Source organism: Amblyomma mixtum, chromosome 3 (genome assembly GCF_055824585.1).
Source record: "Amblyomma mixtum isolate Tamu chromosome 3, ASM5582458v1, whole genome shotgun sequence".
NCBI lineage: Eukaryota > Metazoa > Arthropoda > Arachnida > Ixodida > Ixodidae > Amblyomma > Amblyomma mixtum.
In genome coordinates, this window is record NC_143014.1 from 89,084,765 (window position 1) to 89,106,563 (window position 21,799).

General features: G+C 47.8%; 1 protein-coding gene across 1 annotated transcript; it reads left to right on the top strand.

Moving 5' to 3' along the window:
* Positions 1–4,472: 4,472 nt before the first annotated feature.
* Positions 4,473–5,902, top strand: LOC149350906 (uncharacterized). The gene has a single exon (XM_089575576.1). It carries the CDS (start codon positions 4,559–4,561, stop codon positions 5,900–5,902), a length of 1,344 nt encoding a protein of 447 aa, XP_089431702.1. The 5' UTR covers positions 4,473–4,558.
* The last annotated feature ends 15,897 nt before the right edge of the window (positions 5,903–21,799 follow it).

The window sequence follows — 21,799 nt, forward strand, 5'->3', positions numbered from 1 at the left end:
GAAGAAAATGAAAATTGTATTTGAGGAAAGGAAATTACGCAGTAACTGTCTCACAAAATTCAGGGGGGGGGGGGGCACTTTTTTGACCTAAAGTCTGGTCACTGATGCCCCTAAGAGTGGAACACGACAGCGTCTTGCAACGCTGCCAAGGAGTCCATAGCACGCCATCGCCCATTCGGTTCTACGCCTCGCTCGTCAGTAAATTGGTTTTTGAGGAAAGGAAATGTATCTGTCTCTCAATTGTCGGTGGGCACCTAAACCTCGCGGGAAGGGAATGGAGGAGGATGAGAGTGAGTGAAGACACCGTATTCACTAGACGCGCCTTTGTTCATTCCAAACCATCGAGCTGGCTTGGCGGAGTGGATAGCATGCTCGTCTCTCACGCCGAAGACCGGGGTTCGATTCCTGAGCTCGACCAATTTCTTAATCGGTTTTATTTATTTATATGGCCTGACTAGTAAAGCTAATTAGGCTAATTAAGTAATTAAGCAATTAACTAAGCTCAGTCCCACTTAATTGGAGCATCACTATACGATCCCTTCAAGTGGTTGCATGGTTACTAGCCAAAGTACAATTGGCCCCGTTTGAAATTCGCGCACTGTGACGTCACGACCGTTTCCACCAAATGAAAAGCGTGACATTTTCTGTCGACAACTGCTGCTTACAACGATGAGACATTAAAGGCTTCCGCCTTAATAGAGCGAAACTCGTGCTGAAGATGCATGCCGAAGCGCAATGCCCGACGGGAAGCTTGTCGTCGGGGTGACTGGTATTCGAGCGTATAGACCAGATTTTTGAGCCTCTCCTGGGCGCGGCCATTTTGCACCGACTGGCGCGCCGCGGTGCGGGCGTTTCTTTGGGGACTGCGGGGCTGCGGCAGTTCCGCGGCCGCGCCTGCATATAGGCGCGCTTCGGGCGCTAAAAAAACATTGTCGAGCATACTTCCGCTGCGTGGCTGTGTTGCAGGAAGTATTTACGTTATCAAAGAGATAACATTGACGCGTTTTAATGACATTTAGTTTGACATTCAGGTTAATTGTGCCGGCGCTTAGAACGCGCTCGTGCTTATATCGAATTCCGTCTTGGTGCTCCACCGCAAAGAAACTTTTTATTCAATATCAAGAATTAGGTGTGCGGCTAGTATGCAGTTCCAATTCCCATGCACTCTTATTCCTTCCTGCCGGCCATAAAGCCCCCCCCCCCCCTTCCACAAACGGCTTTGTCGCCGCGCCAGTTTATCAACAAATTACCGCTGTGAGCTCAACTGAGTCGCAGCGCCAACAGAAAACAAATTTTGTCATGGTTTATGCAACCTTGTGCATAAAAACGTACTTTCGCTTAATTTATAAAAGCTTGAATAGATATGAGCAGCTAATCCAGCTTTCACTAATTCTGAGGTCCGAAGTCGCGTTATGTTATTCAGGAGCTCTCGCCGCGTGTGAGAGCGTTGCGTAGGCGTTTGGCTAAGTGTGGAAAATGTAATGAAATCGCGCATATTTTCCTATGAATAATGTAGATACCGCACCGCTGCGGTGGCTCAGTGGTTACGGCTCTCTGCTCTGGCCCAAAAGACGCGGGTTCGATCCCGGCCGCGGCGGCCGAATTTCGAAGGAGGCGAAATTCTAGAGGCCCGTGTACTGTGCGATGTCAGCGCACGTTAAAGAACCCCAGGTGGTCGAAATTTCCGGAGCCCTTCACTACGGCGTCCCTCATAGCCTGAGTCGCTTTGGAACGTAAAACCTTAATAAACCAAACCAAGCTAAGGTAGATACCAACAGCAGAAAGATACTATAGATAAACCTTTACCCCCCAGATACCTCTGACATGCGTGCGGAAAAAGCAGCTGAAATCGGTAGCGGTCGTGCTTACAATCCTGTGCATGAAATGTTCTGAATGGGAACAAGAGCAAGCTCAGCGCAAGGATGCTGAACACGTACTGGTGATCGAAAACACGCGCTCCGTCGGGACAACCTTCAGTCTGCAGCTCGCCTATCCAGTTACTACTCCACTGAGTCAAGTCAATAGATCTACATTCTAATGCATAATATTATCATAGATGATATCGCACGTAAAAGGCGACAACAAACGACACGACAGCGCAGAAATCTGCTTCGAAGTGCCGGTTTCCAGTCCGTACACTACCTGGTCGACTACCCTCGGATGTCACGTTAACGAGTAACTGCGCACAAGATAACCGCAGCACTGTCTGGAAGAGGGCAAATGTGAGTAGTGACGCACAGCACACACCCTCATACGTTAGCTGATGGAGCACAAAACGGCAGAAGCGAACACGTAAACACGCGTTCTATGCGCGGCGCCGGCGCGACCCGCAGTCCCTCGGGCCGTGCGCGCCGACAGATGGCGACTGGCGTCGAGAGTAGGCGCGCGTCCGCAGCCTGCGTGCGAGGGTAAAAAAATCTGGTCTATACGCCGCAGCTGAAAGCACTTACTCCGTCGACCCCTCCTCGGTGGCTCAGTGGTTAGAGCGCTCGACTACAGAGTCGGAGGAACCGGGTTCAACCCCGGCCACGACGGCCGCTTCTCGATAGAGGTTAAACGCAAAATGCACCTGAGTGCTGCGCGACAAGTGTCAGCGCACGTTGAAGAACCCCAGAGGGTCTAGATTAATCCAGAGCCCTCCACTACGCAGTCCTTGATAGCCCAAGTGCCGCTTCGGGACGTTTAACCCCGCAATTGACTTCATCTGTCGATTTCAGGTGGAAGGGACTCTGCGCACACATTCGACCTTTTGCAAGCCTGTGGGATTAAACACAGTAATGGACTTAATACGTACCAAAGCAGCACGTAGACCATGGTGGGATGCTCCGGAATTTATTTAGACCACCTTAGATTCTTTAGGATGCACCGAAATTGCGAACGATGGGAGTGTTCGCGTTTCGCCACCGTTCAAATGCAACTGTCGTGACCGGTATACTGAACCCGTCGCTCCGGATTTTCTAAAAGAAGTAATGAACACCCGCTGCGACAATTCTACAAAATGAAAGAGCCTTAAAACACGGCCGCCTCTGATCATTAAATATAAGCTTAGTATACGCAATTGCAGCGACAAAAATTTCATTATTAAATTTTAGTTCGCTTGAAAACGAACACTCATCAAGCCGGGAGCTTTCAAAAGGTTGATCTGGGAGGGGGCGGGGGGGGGGGGGGGGGGGGGGAGTAGGCGGAGAGAAGCTATTTCTCGCAAAATAAAATTAATATCGGGTTAATTACATTCTGTTTATGCATTATATGCTTCTAACAGTTCTAGGCTGTGCTGTTCATGAAATGGCAATGATCGTGCAACATGAATCTCCCTGCTAGTTGAAACACAGCTATTACCTCACAAAATACCACCGTTTTAAGAAATTTCGCAGAATTACGATATATTTTTATTCATTTACTGATATTGTCACCTTCTCTTGCAAGACACCACCGGACTGAATTTTTGTACAAGCATTGCCAAGGTAGTGCACTGAAAGAGAAGCGGGACACCAGCGGGCGTTTTATTCACTGGCCCCAAGAACCGCATTTTTATTCTGAGCGTGTGTGCTTATGCAGAGTCAAATTTCAAAAAAAAAACGGAGCTTTCATCCATCAGGACCAGTTGCAAATATGCATGGCAGGACCCACCTCATAACTGGAATTCGTTTACAATGGAAATGTGCAATGCGTGCGATTTTGTAGAACAAATTTGACGCATCACTCGCGCTCTTGCTGACCCTTTTCAGCTGCCATGGGCAGCGCACGCGAGAACCGCAGCGAATCTCTGGGCTCATATTGCGCTGCTCCGCCACTACGCATGAATTGGGGGGTATAAAGGGAAAACAGTGGCCGCCGGTTCTCCAGACGAGACTAATGTTGCCTTCACCTTCTTCGCGGATTTCCTAAAGCACATAAAATCGCTACGTAAAAAATCGTCATCATATAAATAAAGAAAAACCTATCCTGACATTTTTGGAAGAGGGAGGTGAGGTGGCGGGAGGCATCGCTCTATTCACCCTTCATTTTCGGTGCGAAAACACTATTCGCGAACCCTTCCAGCTGTTTACGCTAAAAAAAAATTGTACGACTTAATTGTACCCAGAAGCTTCTGCCTTTCGCCTCCATCGGAACGCAGCCGCTGTGCCGGGAGCGAACCCGCGACCTTGGGCTCAGCAGCCGAATGCCTCATGGCCACTGAGTCAGTTGTCATTTGATCTGCAGTAACACCAATGAAAACGTGGCTGGGGAGGCATATTTAAAGGCTCTTTTGTCTTTTTACTCTGTCGCGCGCCTTGAGTTAGTAGGTTCTTTGCTCGCAAAGGGAAGGCGCGAAGCGTTGTCGACTGACAGTCCTCGTGGACGGGCAACTGTACACCGGGATGACGGCAGCGCCTCGGTGGCGCTGCGGTGGCCGATCGGCCTACGCGAATGGCTGGGCAGGCAGCGGAGGAGAGGGATGCGCGCAGAGGACGAGGGAAGACTGTGGGACGCAGCCACAACGGGAGGCCGCAGTGAGACGCGCGCTGAGCTCGCAGTCTGCAGCAGAAGCTCCGAGAGGCAGCGAGGATCGAACGCCATGTTCCGGCTCAGCAGTTCAGTAGAGCACGAGGGTCTGCGCTACTACTACGAAGTGGCATGCACGCTGAACCGCAGCGATGTCAGTAGGATTCTGAAATATGAATGCGCAGCGAACGCACTCTACGAAGAGGCATGGGCGGAGGCCGAGTTCCTCTACCAGCAGAGACGCGAACAACACCCTTCGCATCCATGGTATCTGATGAAGAAGGAGTACTTCGTGGCCATTATGTGTTACATGCTCAAGAGGCCAAACATCAGCACCTTCTTCAACGAATGGTGCCGCTCCGCATTGCCAACCGATGACAGTTGGCGATGTTTTCCATTGAAAAGCCTGTTTTTCTTCCTCATCAAGGCGTTCGACTACTTGCCTCCTTATCACATCTCCCAGGTGTACCGAGCAGATCCGAGATTCCCGGTCAACAGGAAGAATAAAGTGCCTTTTGTCCAGTTCCTCTCTGCCACTGCGTACCTTCATCAAGCCCTAAAGTTTGGCAACCGATTGTATGTGCTGGTATTGTTGGACATTCCGGCACCACTCATCAGAGACGTAAGCATGTACTCTGCCTTCCCGAAGTGCAAGGAAGTTATCATCTGGCCTTTCTGCGTGTTCGCGGTCGTAGCAGAGCAGCACGCCGTGAAGACTCTCGTCTTCGACCCCAAGAGATCGTGGATCGAGCCGCGCCAGGCCATCGTTCCGAGAAGCGCCAAGGTTTCACTCGCCATGTCGATGTGGTCCAGAAGGCGACCGGCAGATGAGCCTTCCACCAGCGGTGCTTGCTACAACTTTGGGTCTGCCGAACTTCCCGGACCGTCCAAGCCGAGAGAGGGGTCCTCACTCGACGCGGCAAGCGCCAAGCGTGCCACGAATCAAGGCGAGGAATCGGAGCCGGCAGCCGTACACTCAGCTCCGGGCACCAGCAGCTCCGAGTCGTCTACTGCTGCTGCCGGTCGAGATGCGCGCGAAACTCCAGCCGCCGCGCAGTCTACATGGAGGACGACATCCACGGATCGTCTCCGTAAGATCATCAACGAGATCAGACAGGACTTCGTGATAATGATGCCACGCCGCCAGCGCGCGGATGCTCCGGACTGGGCCGCGGCTTCTGGAGGACAGGGACGGGACGTTGACGCAACGCGCGCAACCAGCAGCGGTGGGAGCTTGGCGGTTAGCAAAACGCACGACAGGCTCGACGGTGAGGAGCGCTCGGGGCAGGTTGCTCTGTACGTGGGTGAGGACACCGACGAGAGCAAGATCTCGTGGAGGCGCATAGCGGCGGTGGTTTGCATGGTTCTGATCGTTGTGTCGGGCCTTGTCCTCCTTCTCAATAAGTTTGCCTTTTAGCTTCTCCCACTGAAACTCGCCTCCCAGTTATACTCTGGCGCTGTTCTTCGAGAAGCTCAAGTGTACTTTGGTACAACCTCTGTATGCTCGTGTAGCTCATGTAGTCGTTTGTCGCTTATTTTGAGCGCTGCTCCGCGAAGCGGGCGCATATATATGCCATTATATTTTTGGAGTAGAAAAGACAGGCAGTATGTATAATGCTTTTCTCTTCTAGAAAACTTAGTTTAGGTATCATAATATTGATACTTTCTTGTTTTCCATATGTAATCTTTATTTCTGCTCGATGTGTAAGAGGTTCAATAAAAGAGTGAAACACACCATGTTTTTTGCTTCATTCATGTTGCTTGACTCGACGAACGGGGATCAAAAGGACCTGTCGACGTTTTAAGCAAGATCGCCCTACATGAAAGCTTGTTTTATTTTCATTGACAACTGAAACAAGCGACGCGCGCACCATAAACACGCAGAGACGCCAAAGGGAACTACGCTTTGAATTCGAAAGGCACCATTCAAGATAGTCGATTAACGGAATGGATTTGGTCCTAAATTTTGGAAGCATAAAGCAAAATTCCCACGTAATCATTTCCAACAATGTCATGAAAGCTTGATATCCAACCTCGCCGAAGAACACCAAGGCTATCTACTGTGAGACCGTAAAGGTAAGCCAGAGATCGAATACAATACCAAGGATGACGAATGCGATTAAATAAGCGACGGATGATTTAGAGTGGTTAGGCCAAATGCGAATTAGGCTTGCTAGCACTTCGGTATTCACTTCGGTTTCAAGTCGAGCCTCGGTTTTCAAGGCCAACCAGGCGTCAGACAAAGACCGGCCAAATCCTCTAGTGGCGGCCTTCGTGCTACCGCAGACACTTAAGGCCCATTCACACTTGCCCAAAAATCCGGCGAGCGAAGCGGATTCGGCCGCTTTTGACGCCGAGCGACGTGGAAAGCGGCGCGGCGAGGACGATCGGGCTGGACCCATTTCCGCCGCGCGGCGACAAACATGGCGGCGCCCTTCGAAGCCGGACCCCCGCTACGGATTGAATTCTCGTTGTTGCTGCCTGTTTCAGTGCGTTCACTGGCCAGAAATGCGGCACAGGTCTTTCGCTTCCTCTCACCTCGCCTCCAAGAAAACGTAAAATTGATAAATTTGCTTTCTTTTTTTTTTCACAGTGACGATTCCGCCGCTTGTAGGCTTAACAGCTGAGTCGGTTTGTTGACAGTAATGGTTCCCGCCCTGACAACCAGATGGCGCCACTACACGCAGAGTTTAATTTTGCGTCTGTGCTAGCATACGCTGAACTAAAAGTGAGAATGTGCCTGCGTTTAACGTACGTAAGCATACATACGCTTATGGTATGTAGACAGCGTAAATGTATGCTCTTTTCTCACTATATCTGTGTATGCCGCTAGCAGCGCCGTGGTGGGGAGAAGCGAGAAACAGCAGCGGCGCGACGGATCCGCCTCGCCCGCGCGTGAACAAGTGAGAACAGGTCCTCGTTTTTGCGGCGAGCGGATCCGCTATGACGCGATAGAGTTAATGGGCTAATGACCATATATACGGAATTGGTCATTGTTTGCATTCATAGATCGCTGAGAGTGCTCATACCACTCATGGAGCAGTGGCTCAGCAGTTAAGCGATGTGTCACTGCCCTGTGAGGGCAGATGCGGCCACAGGTTGGGCTTGTGAGAAGACCCAGTTTGCTCTTCCCGAGCAACCTCTCGCGACCAATCATTAATTTAACTGCCACCTGCCACGGTGGGCAGCTTGCTCACAGTCAGGTTGGCAGGTTGTGATGGCGTCGCAAGGTAGGTCACGTGACCGCGGTGGCCCACCTGCCACCCAGGAGGGTGGCACCCAACCACCCAGCTCTTCAAGGTCACAGAGGGATCGCACAGACAACGGCCAAGCGGAGGAGTGAAAGCTGAAGTGCTAGCGCGCTAAAAGGCCGAAATATTAACCCGAGCATTTAATCGAAACTCCTCGGGTGGGAAAGTTCGTGATACGAATTAGCTCTGAAAAGTGAGTTGCAGCCGCAGCGAAATCTAGAGTAAAATTTAAATTCCTTCCGGTTCGCACACACGAATCATGCATGCAATGCGTGAAGAATCGTCTTCAGGTGAGAATTACTACACATTTGATCTGAAAGTCCCCCGCGTGCAAGCTCGAAATGCCTTAAAATTCCCTTTTCACACCGGCAGCTCTGATTTCACTTTTCTCGTGGAAGAAAATTGGCATTCAGTAGCGACTGAGTAGCATGAGATGTATAGATATCAAACGGGTGTTCGGATCAGGAGAAAGAGGTTTAGTTAGCGAGGCATGGACCCATTTATTTCCCTGATCTCATTATTGCGAAATATTTGTAGAAATTCCATCCATGTGACCAAGCCAGTCTTAACTTCATCACATGGTGCTAACATATGCAGCTTTCTGAGCGCAAATGCCTTAGTGAAGGTTGTGTCTTCTTCTAAGAAGCCTCAACAAAAATATCCGAACTGCATTATGAGAAAAAAATATCGGAGTCCCGGTAGCTTGCGTACTTTCATTCTGATATGCAGTGAGACTAGTCAATAATGGTGGAAAACAGTGCAAACAGGGCGAGACACAAAAGAAAAAGGAAGCCACCACACGCCCTGACTAGTAACTATTTAATGGAGGGCGAAAGTATACAGACACGGAAGCCCACCATAAGCTGCGCAGGTAACAACCACGAGGCAAAAAGTTTTAACCTCGTAGAGCAATAGGTCACACAGAAATGTTACTAATCAGGAGCAAAGGGTAGCCGGTTGTCTAAGTACACGAATTCCCCATCCAATTGGGTCACTGAAGGATAGGTGCCGCAGCGGTTGGCATCTTTCCTAATGGAAAAAATTGGCAGTTGTTTAGCTCTGGTTAAACCTGGAGGATTGCGAAAGCAGCGAGGAGAGAGAGAGAGAGGCGATGGAGAGCGCGCGCCAGCGGCGGCGGCCCCGGCACGCTAGCTATGCGCCGCTACTGCGCATGTGCAACTGGCAAGCGCGGCGGCGGCACCTCTGAGTCACCCGCGCAACGACGGGGGCGGCGCGCCGTGTGACGTCACTGTTCCTCGCGCATGCGCAGAACGGCCTTTCTTCAGCTCCGCGAAATGGCTTGGCGGCTCGCGTAGTGTTCCTTTCGCAACAAAAGCCTTCCGTTACCTCACGGGTCACCTGGACCAGACGTCGGAACCAAACCGTAGTGTTCGGACATAATAGCGTACGTTTACATTTGCGGCAGCGTGCTGGTAGGCGGTCAAGCGAGTCAAGTAGCCGCACGTTCAGACATCGGTTGGTATGGCCGCACTATAAAGGTTACCTGTACACAACGCCCTTTCTGCATTTGATGAAAGGAGAAATATGTTTTGTTGTGCGAACCCTTGTGGCCACGTGGGTACCGGGCACGGGGCTACTGAAGTTTAGAGAATGGAAGGCATAATCCGTGGTGATTTTCCAGGTGGTTACTGTCATCTCTATTTGCCGTCCCCGTAGAGCATTGTGCGTATTGTACCGTTGTAAATAGATTTTCGTTTGAAATAAAAAAAAAACTTCGTTGTCCGTAATTCTTGTACGAGCCTGAACCTCGGAGACGACACATCAAAGCGTGCAACCAAAATTTCACATTTCCTCGACAACGACGACTCGAAGATTAATGTAAAATCAGAAACGTAAATTCAGTCTTTCAAGAATACAGTACGCATCTCCAGTACAGGTATCTGTATAGAGTTTGGCGTGCTACAGTCACCATGAAAAGTGAAAAAAAAAAAAATGAAGATAGTGATGATATTGCAATGTCTAATGTGAAAAAAATTATTTGCTCCTACCAGAGGCCTATAAATACTTCGGTGTTCTTGAACTCGAGAACATCAAGCATGAGCAAGTAAAACAAAGTCGGTAAGCACTGATTACGTCAAGAAGGTAAGAGGACAATACTGCAGGCCAAACTAAATGGCGGGAATGCAATCAGGGTCATTAACATATGGTCGTTAACTGTCGTAATATATGTTGCTGCTAGAATACTAAACTGGATTCGAACTGAGCAAGATCACCTGAGGCGAAGGGCAAGGAAACTCCCGACTATTCATCACGCATTCTACTCGCGCGGATCTGCCCCGAAATTCGGGAGGCAGAAAAATGCTGCAAGTGAGGCAGGTTGTGGAAAAGGAGCAAAACGCACTGGCAGATTATGTCAAAAGCAGTCAGAATCACAATTTTATTGAAGTCGGTAATAGAAAGGTGCTGAAAGTACCAAAGTTATGAATCTTTGCAACTCGAACATTGCATTATTTGCAAATTCGAACAGAAAGTTAGCATAATAAGGCATCGAAGGCCAGTTTTTGGAGGAACTCGAAGAAATGGTACTTACAGCAAAGACTGCTCTGGTCAATAACAGCAACAGTAAAAAAGTTAGAAAAATAAATCAAGAACTTTACCCCAGTCGCAGAGCAACAAGCGACTAAAACAAAAGCAGTTAAGTTCAAGGGCAACCGACTATAGACGTTAAATGTGTACACTATGCAAAGAAACGGAAGAAGCCATCGATCATGCTCCCAGCTCTTGCAAGACGATTGCATCGAACTGATTATAGACGGAAGCACTACACAGCGGCTAAGATAATTCACTAAGACGTGTGCAGCATAAATGTGGTGGAGTCATTCCTGAAAAAACAAAAAATGTAAAATGAGAGTGTTACAATGTTTCCGGATTTTCGTATTCAAACGGACAAGGTATTGGAGCATAATAGATACTACTTTACCATCATAGAGAAAAAAACGCATGTGGATCGTCGAAATCTCTATGACTAGTGATAACAGGATTGAGGACAAGCAACTTGGCAAAAATATGCAAGCATAATGATTTGAAAATTGAAGTACTGAGAAGGCCATGCTGTCCAGATATGCACATATCATTCACCGATGCATAGCGGTATCTTACGCCACTACGCAGGAATAAAAATTACGTGGTGAACGTAAAGGGCCAACAAAAGCATTCCGAATTTCAGATTTAAAAGTAATAAAGCGAGCGTTGAAATAGACCTAAATCTAGTGGGGGCTGAGAAAGGTTCACGTATAGAGCAAGACAGAGAAGCCACCCTGAGCGATGATTATCCGTCCTGCAACGTTCATTCTGCATGGGAGAGGGGAAGAGAAGAAGGACGACGAAGGTACAATGCCTGTTACAAGAAGAGGTGCAGAGAATGGGGCATCTTCTGGTGGCTTTCGGCGGAGTTCTCAGGTATATAGCAACCAACAATTCCGGGCAAGATATAAAGCCATGCACAAGTTTAAACAGAAAGGCGATGTTGGTTTTTGAGCGTCTGGCGCTCAGATATGGGAAAGGAAAGACGTAGAAGAGCCAGACGAAGGGTGATAAGCGTTGCAGGTGGAGCTCGTTCACGTCGCTCCTCGAACGGGAGTGAAGTTTGAAACAACATTTACAAATTCCAACAGAGGAACGAATACGAGTTAAGTCCTTTGACAGACTACAAACAATATCCAATCAATGAAAAGCACGTTGTTTAAGAGAAGGAACATGGGCAGAGAAATTAAGTGGTCAATGGAAGGTCGCCCCGATGTCCTCAAACTTAGACGCATGAAGTAGAGGCAGATCAAAAGGTTTGCGGGTGCAGGATAGCACCTTTGTTTTGGCGGTGCTCAAGAGAAGGTTGTTTTTGCTCATCATTTTCTGAAAGTGCTTACATCTTCCTGAAGAGCAGTACAGTCACTAGCAATGGTAATCTCCTTGAATATTTTGACACCCTGAGCACAAGGAAGAAATAAGGACTGAGTTAAAAGTCAACTGAAGAGGTATTAGAATTCGCGGAGTTTAATCCAGCCGAATGTGTGAAACTTGCAGGTAAACCATGCGAAATATTTTTGCGCTAGGATTTGAAATGGTGACGTAATCGCGGACTAAACGGGCGTTAGTGTTCAGTCTTCTCTGCAGCGCACAATGACAGGCAGAGGAAGCAATGATGACGTCACGAACTGCGGCGCTAAGTTTCCAGCGAAGAAGCGGTTGTTTCGAAAAAGAAAACCAATGCCGTCGAAGGTGAAGCTCACGAAGCATTGTTTGGCGCCATCAGAAAACGCAAGGCAGCATGTAGACGAAGGTAGTGAACATCTGAAATTTCGGCAACTTTTACGCCCCCACGAGTTTCCCGGCATACCTCCACCGCAGTGAGGAGAAGCCTGAATATCGCCGCGGTTTTAATCTGTGATTATGTCGCTGTTTTAAATGCTAGCGCAAAACTACTTTGCACGCTTTACCAAGAAGCTTCATAGATAAGAATTCTCGAAAAACTTCTAATTTAAAAAAAAAAAAACATTTCACCTTCCCTTTATTGCAGTTGCGGCATCATAACAAATGTTAAAAAAATGGAGGAGTGTTGCGAGAACGATCCTTAAAGAAGGCTACTAGCTGAAAAGTACTAAGAGAAGTTTTTCTTATCACTGATGCCAGGATAACAACAGTGATCTTGACGATTAGTTTTGAGCAACTAGACGAAACACTCCACGATATCCGTCAAGGACAGTTTCTGGATTAGTGGATGGTTGACAACATAAAACGCCTTGCTGAGATAGATGACAGTACACGACGTCGAGTTGCTCCCCTACATGCATTGCCTCAAATACTTCGAACATAAGGGATGCTTAAGTTGACGGTAGTATGGGCCGACCAGCTAAGAAACCGTGTCGTTGACGGAACTGTAGTGCGTTCTTGACTGTAATGGACAGGACTGCATATTGTACAGGTTTAAACAATCTGCGCGCAGCGCAGAGAAGAGAAATATCCCTGTACAGGGGTCAGCCGAAAAGTAATATAAAAATCCAAGAGACGAACCAGCTGGGCCAGTTGGTACATAACATAACCTTGAAATGGCGATACCAAATCACAGTCGTGTCGTGTCGTGTCGTGTCGTACAGGTTCTACGCTGGCTGTGTTATTCATCACCACCGAATGGTGTAGTGCGGCGTGATGACGAGAAGGATATGGCTTTACTACAGCCCCTGTAGATGGTCGCCTCCTTGGAAGCGTGCACCAGACACGAGCAGCATGTGATAAATCGTTTTTCAACAAGTGAGGCTGAAAAACCAGCTGGTATTCAATAAAGCATGAATTGCTGCGCAGCAACGAAGCGGCAACAATCAACTTGTTTTTTTGAAGCTCATGAATGCTCATTTAATGAATAATGCCTACACAGAATAGAGAAATAATAACAAGCAATCTTTTTTTTATTTTTAGTGCCAAGTCTCTTTTCAGCGCTTTCTTAAATTTTGAAGAATAATATTCCCTTATCCGCAAAAGATATATAAGTGAATATCATATCGCTCATTAGACAGGTTCGTATAGAACGCAGTATTAATTGCTTATTGTCTTAGTTTATTTCTTTTCCGAGATAAGGGCCTCCAAAGTTAACGAAGAAAGTTCATGTGCGCCGAGTTCGCAAACGTTTTGAAAAAAAAAATGATTATTTCAAGGCAACAAGAATAACTGGGCGCTCTCTATGGTGATCATAAATGTCCACTGTGAGTTTTCAGGCATGTCCTTGCAACATTTTGCAAGTTAAGCGTAACCAAAGAGGGCAAATGCAACAGTATGGATTAAAAAAGTCTCTATTTAGAGGATGTTATGCAACATGTTTTTAATGCTTACAAGTGTTCATATAATGTATACTCTATCTGGACAGAATATCAAAATATTTTTATAACCGCCATCCGAATTTCTTCTGGTTCTATGTTTCCTTGACGTCTGCGCAAAAATATTTCTGTATCTCTGAAAGCTAAGTCGATGAATTTTGTAGCTGCTGCTAGTTTTTAGAATGCAGTGTGAAAAGTTTGTGGTTCTTGCTTATTTATTGTTTTAGATAAAAACCTCCAGTTTAGCAAAAAAAAAATCTTGGTGCACCAAGTTCGCGAAATTTCAGAAAAAAAAGAGTAAAACTTATAATAATCAAAAATAACTAGCCACAGTCATAGACTTGACTGGCCGCGGCCATGGTAGGTGCGTGACGTCTGAAAAGATCTAACTTATAACCTACCCTTAACCGACATACGCAGGAGGAACGTGAAACGGGGGAGCGCGCGGGTATGAAAAATCGCCGGAAAGGGCTCGCCTACTTCTGCGAGTTATTGAGGATTCTTTGCTGCGTGTAGAAGGGCATTATTTAGCTCAGGTGTTCATGACAACAATATATAGTGCCTGAGTGAGTCTGTCTACTCTCCTCAGAAGGTGTGGCAGGAAACCTTGAAAAGTTTTGTCACGTCGAGTAAAACTAAGTTTGTCAACCTGATCCTTCAACAGTTTCCTCGTCAGGCACAGTGGTTAGGGTGCTCCGGTGCAGACCCTGAAGACGCGGGTTCGATCCCGGTCGTGGTGGTCGCTTTTCGATGAAGGCGAAATGCTAGAGGCGTGTACTCTACGATGTCATTGTAATTGTCAAAGAACCTCAGGGGGTCGAATCTGAGTGCTTATCTGAAGAAAAAAAAAACTGCGTCTTTGCTTACAATATTTTGAATTATATGTGCCCACTTTTCTCTCGTTAATATCGACTGACAACATCGCAATACTCGCTTCAACTGCGTCTTAAGCAAGACACGGTTTCAACAAATTGCGGCGAAAACCAGCCGGCGCCGGGCTCTGAAACGGTGACGTTGAAAACCGCGGATGTGCATTGTAAGTACATTGCACTAAAAGAATCACATTACGCAGCTGGTCGAGGGTCCAGTGTGAATATACTGCAATGCACGAAACTCCTGGCGTTGCCGCGAACGAAAGTTCACACTGTCACAGAATTTTGTCAGGACATCTGTGCACTAAGCGCAAAATAACCGCTCGCTACCCCACCAGATGAAATCGCGTCCACCTGGGAATAAAATAGCCATGATAATGCGTGATGCTTGAACCGGTGCTGTAATGTGCGAATTAAAATGACAGTGGCGCAGAGTTCGACTTGCCAACACACTTCCCAGTGCCGATTCTGGCTATCATCAGCGCCAGACTTCATGCGAAGCTCAGGACGCGGTAGGAGGAAGTTGGCGCTTACTGAAAGCACCTACATTTGGTAAAAGATCAGCAGTGAAAACAACGCAGCAGCTGAAGCTTGCCTGTTGAAATTTCACACGCAAGATTCATGACAGCTATACCGATATCAAGATATACGCATAGCAAACGATGCACCAGCTCGACGAGCTCGCCCGAACCAAGATGGAAACCGGAAGTTGTGGGCGCGGTGTTGCTAGACCACCAAGCAATTTCGCATATCGTCTATTGCGTAAAAATTGTACTGGATGGCAAGTTTCTAAACGTAACGCTGAAAACTAATCTGTGATTTGCCGACGGTTTGCATACAGCATGAAAAAAAAAACCGCCAAAGGTTAACAGCAAATCGTAATCATGACAGACTGACGAAAAAAGACTGGAAACGTCGTGCGAGTTTTTTTTTCTTTCTGGAACAAGTAATTTCAGATGAACAAGCAGTCCCGTTCCGGATGACACAGCGTCTGTCCCGTCCTGTCTTCCTGTGTGCTCGTCTTAAGAACAAAACGAGCATAGCGATGAATTACCTTTTTCACAACTAGCACCGCTGCGTGTTCTGTGCGATTTATGCCCGGAAAATACGAAAACAGATAGGACCCCCTTAAAATAATTCTGCAGCTTGTTGCAGGCAAGCACTAAAGCAACGCCAATGCATTAAACAGGCGAGTCTGACATAACGAAAAAATTTAAAACTCAACTGCTTGCCCAACAGCATTTCACAAAATGTATCCCGTTGCTAAATGCAGTGAAATGACGAATCTCTAAAGGACCTTAAAAGTACTCTTACACGTTGATATCATTAACTTTCCTCATTTTTATTAAAAAGCATTATCTTTTCACCTTAGCTATTATATTATAATAGTTGTTGATTACTGTAGTGGGTTTTCCTGCCGGCTTCATCCTTATTGTTCGGAAAAAATAATTTAACGGTCCGCTTTGCATTCTTGTACTCCTTCTTCGTAGATTCGACTTAGGTCGCAGTATAAAAACATTTCGTGACTCCTGGATTTTTTTGAAGCAGATGTTACAGGCTGATTTGCTGCCTTATAGCTGAAATTATTCGCGGCATCAAGATTTGCGTAACTTGTTTACATGCGATTTTTGCCTATCCTATCTTCACATCTCTCACGTAATCCTTGTCAGAGGGTTCTTAAGGGCATTTTTACTAAGAACAATACTTTATAGCATAGGCAAACAAATGGTTTAGGGGGGTTTAACGTCACAAAGCGACTCAGACTATGAGAGACGCCGTAGTGAAGGGCTGCGGAAATTTCGACCATCTGGGGTTCTTTCACGTGCACTGGCAGCGCACAGTACAGGGGCCTCTAGAATTTCGCCTCCATCGAAATTTGACCGCCGAGGCCGGGATCGAACCCGGGACTTTCGGGTCAGCAGCCCAGCACCGCAATCAATGAGCCACCGCGCCGGCTGTATAGGCTGACAGCGCGGGCTCACATGAGGCGTCGAGCTGACAAGAATTCGCTCGGCCCCGCGCCTGGGAAGTCAGCTTCTCCGCGGAGCGTTGAACACTTGACAGTCACGAAAATCATGTGATCGCCTCTCGGCGAATGGAGCTCGGAGCGGCGAGGGAAAACAGACGCGCAACTATGCTCCCTCCCTGCGGGAGCATATACAGGAACACTACAGACGTAGAGCCGGCGCGAAGGCTAGCCGACAGGGAAAGTAGGAAAGGTGTATAGAAGAGGGCCTAGGACTATTGGATCGGCCCTACTCGGCAGACATTGTAAATATAGAGGAGGCGCTGCTCTGGCCGTCCGTATAGGGCATACTAATGTTGACTTTCTACAGCTTGAGGGCGAGCCTGTGGAGTTGCGAGAGCCATTGTGGTTCCCACATCTCTTTAAGGTACATGCACTCGTATAGAGCTATATGCTTTGCCATAGGCGTGGAGTTTAGTAGCCCCAGTGCCACCTTGTAGCATTTCCTAATCAGAGTATACAGTTCAGGACTCTAACTGTGGACCACGGCCAGTGGCGACAACCGAGGAAGCCCAGTATCTGGACACCCAGCCTGCTACGAAGGTCCTCGCGATGGTTTCGCTGGTGGCGTTAGGCAGACCCTTATGTACTGAGGCTGAAACGATCGAGGCAGGTTGGGATGGTAGCCATGGGCCCAGTATATCGACGTGGACCTTGTAGAAACGTTCTGATGATGGTGGAAAGAAACCGAACGGTGTTATCTGTCGCTGAATTTTAGACTGCTGTGTCACCGATGTGCCTGCAGTCATGGCAACCTAGAGACGAGTGCCGAGTTTAACCACAGTGCTGAGTTTGCACTCTTTCGTATTTTTTCTGGTGCGCATGCTATGAAGCGCATTTGGAGCGCTGCTTTTCAAGAAATATGCAAAATACGCGTCCTAGGTGCTGCTTTTCTCCTTCAATAAAATGAAGGGCAACTTGCGGACATTTCGCCCTCTCCCGGCAATGTGAAATGAATATCTGACCCGCCACTTCCCGTCCCCCTTTCCCAGACTTACCTGGATTACGTGGTCACATATGGAGCCTTCTTCAGAGAGCTAGACCACAGCTTACATGGTCTTTTATGTCCGAGGCTTACAGAGTATGGGACAGTGTATGAAAGGGAAAGTTTCACGCAATGAAGTGCTACAATGAAGAAAGTGCCCTGTACGGCAGTCGCAGTAAAATCCTACACGCAATGGATTCAGCAAAAAATTTGATACGCTCTCAGTTAGAGTTAAAATTTTATATGCTCTCAATTATACTTGTAATACGACTCCAGTTGTGAAGCTACCGCACCTCGGTCTTCAACATTTCCGCTCATATTTGTCTTTCAAGATCCAAGCTATGGCGCAGCCTGGCGCGGATTTATAGGTTACTTTTAGAGGAGGCGGTGTCACTTGTACCATATAGTACCTGAACTTTTTTTTCCTAAAAAAATGGAGTCCAGCATGGTTTTCCTACGTAAAATTTCTCGTTTGGGGCCACCCCTCCCCTTAAATTTGCCTTGGTATAGCGACCACAGGTACTGTTATCATATGCGGCAGTTGTAAAAATTCAGGGGGCACTTTGACTGTCTAAAGTGGGTAGAGGCGGAATCCTTTTCCGCACCACCTTCGCTGTTTCTGTGGCACCGGTAGCGTCACATATAATTGACTACTAATTACTAAGTGATGACAAATCACTTATTAATGGTTAATTACTGATTTATGCCTGAATATTAATTAACTGCTAATTAATTACGCTTAAGCTTCGCCTTTAGGAGTGGAACGCGACAGCGCGTTGTAGCGCTGCCAGGGAGTCCACGGAACACCACCCCTTCAGCGCGATGCCTTGCCCTTTGAACGCAACGCTTTTTGAGGAAAGGAAATGTCGCAGTAATTCTCTGTCATCTCGGTGGACACCTGAACCGCACCGTATAGGAAGGGAGGAAGTGGGAGTGAAAGAAGATAGATAAAGAGGAGCCGTAATGAAGAAAATGAAAATTGTATTTGAGGAAAGGAAATTACGCAGTAACTGTCTCACAAAATTCAGGGGGGGGGGGGGGGGGGGGCACTTTTTTGACCTAAAGTCTGGTCACTGATGCCCCTAAGAGTGGAACACGACAGCGTCTTGCAACGCTGCCAAGGAGTCCATAGCACGCCATCGCCCATTCGGTTCTACGCCTCGCTCGTCAGTAAATTGGTTTTTGAGGAAAGGAAATGTATCTGTCTCTCAATTGTCTGTGGGCACCTAAACCTCGCGGGAAGGGAATGGAGGAGGATGAGAGTGAGTGAAGACACCGTATTCACTAGACGCGCCTTTGTTCATTCCAAACCATCGAGCTGGCTTGGCGGAGTGGATAGCATGCTCGTCTCTCACGCCGAAGACCGGGGTTCGATTCCTGAGCTCGACCAATTTCTTAATCGGTTTTATTTATTTATATGGCCTGACTAGTAAAGCTAATTAGGCTAATTAAGTAATTAAGCAATTAACTAAGCTCAGTCCCACTTAATTGGAGCATCACTATACGATCCCTTCAAGTGGTTGCATGGTTACTAGCCAAAGTACAATAGGCCCCGTTTGAAATTCGCGCACTGTGACGTCACGACCGTTTCCACCAAATGAAAAGCGTGACATTTTCTGTCGACAACTGCTGCTTACAACGATGAGACATTAAAGGCTTCCGCCTTAATAGAGCGAAACTCGTGCTGAAGATGCATGCCGAAGCGCAATGCCCGACAGGAAGCTTGTCGTCGGGGTGACTGGTATTCAAGCGTATACGCCGCAGCTGAAAGCACTTACTCCGTCGACCCCTCCTCGGTGGCTCAGTGGTTAGAGCGCTCGACTACAGAGTCGGAGGAACCGGGTTCAACCCCGGCCACGACGGCCGCTTCTCGATAGAGGTTAAACGCAAAATGCACCTGAGTGCTGCGCGACAAGTGTCAGCGCACGTTGAAGAACCCCAGAGGGTCTAGATTAATCCAGAGCCCCCCACTATCAAGTCCCTGATAATCAAGTGCCGCTTCGGGACGTTTAACCCCGCAATTCACTTCATCTGTCGATTTCAGGTGGAAGGGACTCTGCGCACACATTCGACCTTTTGCAAGCCTGTGGGATTAAACACAGTAATGGACTTAATACGTACCAAAGCAGCACGTAGACCATGGTGGGATGCTCCGGAATTTATTTAGACCACCTTAGATTCTTTAGCATGCACCGAAATTGCGAACGATGGGAGTGTTCGCGTTTCGCCACCGTTGAAATGCGATTGCCGTGACCGGTATACTGAACCCGTCGCTCCGGATTTTCTAAAAGAAGTAATGAACACCCGCTGCGACAATTCTACAAAATGAAAGAGCCTTAGAACACGGCCGCCTCTGATCATTAAATATAAGCTTAGTATACGTAATTGCAGCGACAAAAATTTCATTATTAAATTTTAGTTCGCTTGAAAACGAACACTCATCAAGCCGGGAGCTTTCAAAAGGTTGATCTGGGAGGGGGCGGGGGGGGGGGGGGGAGTAGGCGGAGAGAAGCTATTTCTCGCAAAATAAAATTAATATCGGGTTAATTACATTCTGTTTATGCATTATATGCTTCTAACAGTTCTAGGCTGTGCTGTTCATGAAATGGCAATGATCGTGCAACATGAATCTCCCTGCTAGTTGAAACACAGCTATTACCTCACAAAATACCACCGTTTTAAGAAATTTCGCAGAATTACGATATATTTTTATTCATTTACTGATATTGTCACCTTCTCTTGCAAGACACCACCGGACTGAATTTTTGTACAAGCTTTGCCAAGGTAGTGCACTGAAAGAGAAGCGGGACACCAGCGGGCGTTTTATTCACTGGCCCCAAGAACCGCATTTTTATTCTGAGCGTGTGTGCTTCTGCAGAGTCAAATTTAAAAAAAAAAAAAACGGAGCTTTCATCCATCAGGACCAGTTGCAAATATGCATGGCAGGACCCACCTCATAGCTGGAATTCGTTTACAATGGAAATGTGCAATGCGTGCGATTTTGTAGAACAAATTTGGCGCATCACTCGCGCTCTTGCTGACCCTTTTCAGCTGCCATGGGCAGCGCACGCGAGAACCGCAGCGAATCTCTGGGCTCATATTGCGCTGCTCCGCCACTACGCATGAATTGGGGGGTATAAAGGGAAAACAGTGGCCGCCGGTTCTCCAGACGAGACTAATGTTGCCTTCACCTTCTTCGCGGATTTCCTAAAACACATAAAATAGCTACGTAAAAAATCGTCATCATATAAATAAAGAAAAACCTATCCTGACATTTTTGGAAGAGGGAGGTGAGGTGGCGGGAGGCATCGCTCTATTCACCCTTCATTTTCGGTGCGAAAACACTATTCGCGAACCCTTCCAGCTGTTTACGCTAAAAAAAAAATTGTACGACTTAATTGTACCCAGAAGCTTCTGCCTTTCGCCTCCATCGTAACGCAGCCGCTGTGCCGGGAGCGAACCCGCGACCTTGGGCTCAGCAGCCGAATGCCTCATGGCCACTGAGTCAGTTGTCATTTGATCTGCAGTAACACCAATGAAAACGTGGCTGGGGAGGCATATTTAAAGGCTCTTTTGTCTTTTTACTCTGTCGCGCGCCTTGAGTTAGTAGATTCTTTGCTCGCAAAGGGAAGGCGCGAAGCGTTGTCGACTGACAGTCCTCGTGGACGGGCAACTGTACACCGGGATGACGGCAGCGCCTCGGTGGCGCTGCGGTGGCGATCGGCCTACGCGAATGGCTGGGCAGGCAGCGGAGGAGAGGGATGCGCGCAGAGGACGAGGGAACACTGTGGGACGCAGCCACAACGGGAGGCCGCAGTGAGACGCGCGCTGAGCTCGCCGTCTGCAGCAGAAGCTCCGAGAGGCAGCGAAGATCGAACGCCATGTTCCGGCTCAGCAGTTCAGTAGAGCACGAGGGTCTGCGCTACTACTACGAAGTGGCATGCACGCTGAGCCGCAGCGATGTCAGTAGGATTCTGAAATATGAATGCGCAGCGAACGCACTCTACGAAGAGGCATGGGCGGAGGCCGAGTTCCTCTACCAGCAGAGACGCGAACAACACCCTTCGCATCCATGGTATCTGATGAAGAAGGAGTACTTCGTGGCCATTATGTGTTACATGCTCAAGAGGCCAAACATCAGCACCTTCTTCAACGAATGGTGCCGCTCCGCATTGCCAACCGATGACAGTTGGCGATGTTTTCCATTGAAAAGCCTGTTTTTCTTCCTCATCAAGGCGTTCGACTACTTGCCTCCTTATCACATCTCCCAGGTGTACCGAGCAGATCCGAGATTCCCGGTCAACAGGAAGAATAAAGTGCCTTTTGTCCAGTTCCTCTCTGCCACTGCGTACCTT

Coding starts and splice junctions, on each gene's coding strand:
- LOC149350906 (XM_089575576.1), top strand. CDS start 4,559: ATGTTCCGGCTCAGCAGTTCAGTAGAGCACGAGGGTCTGCGCTACTAC.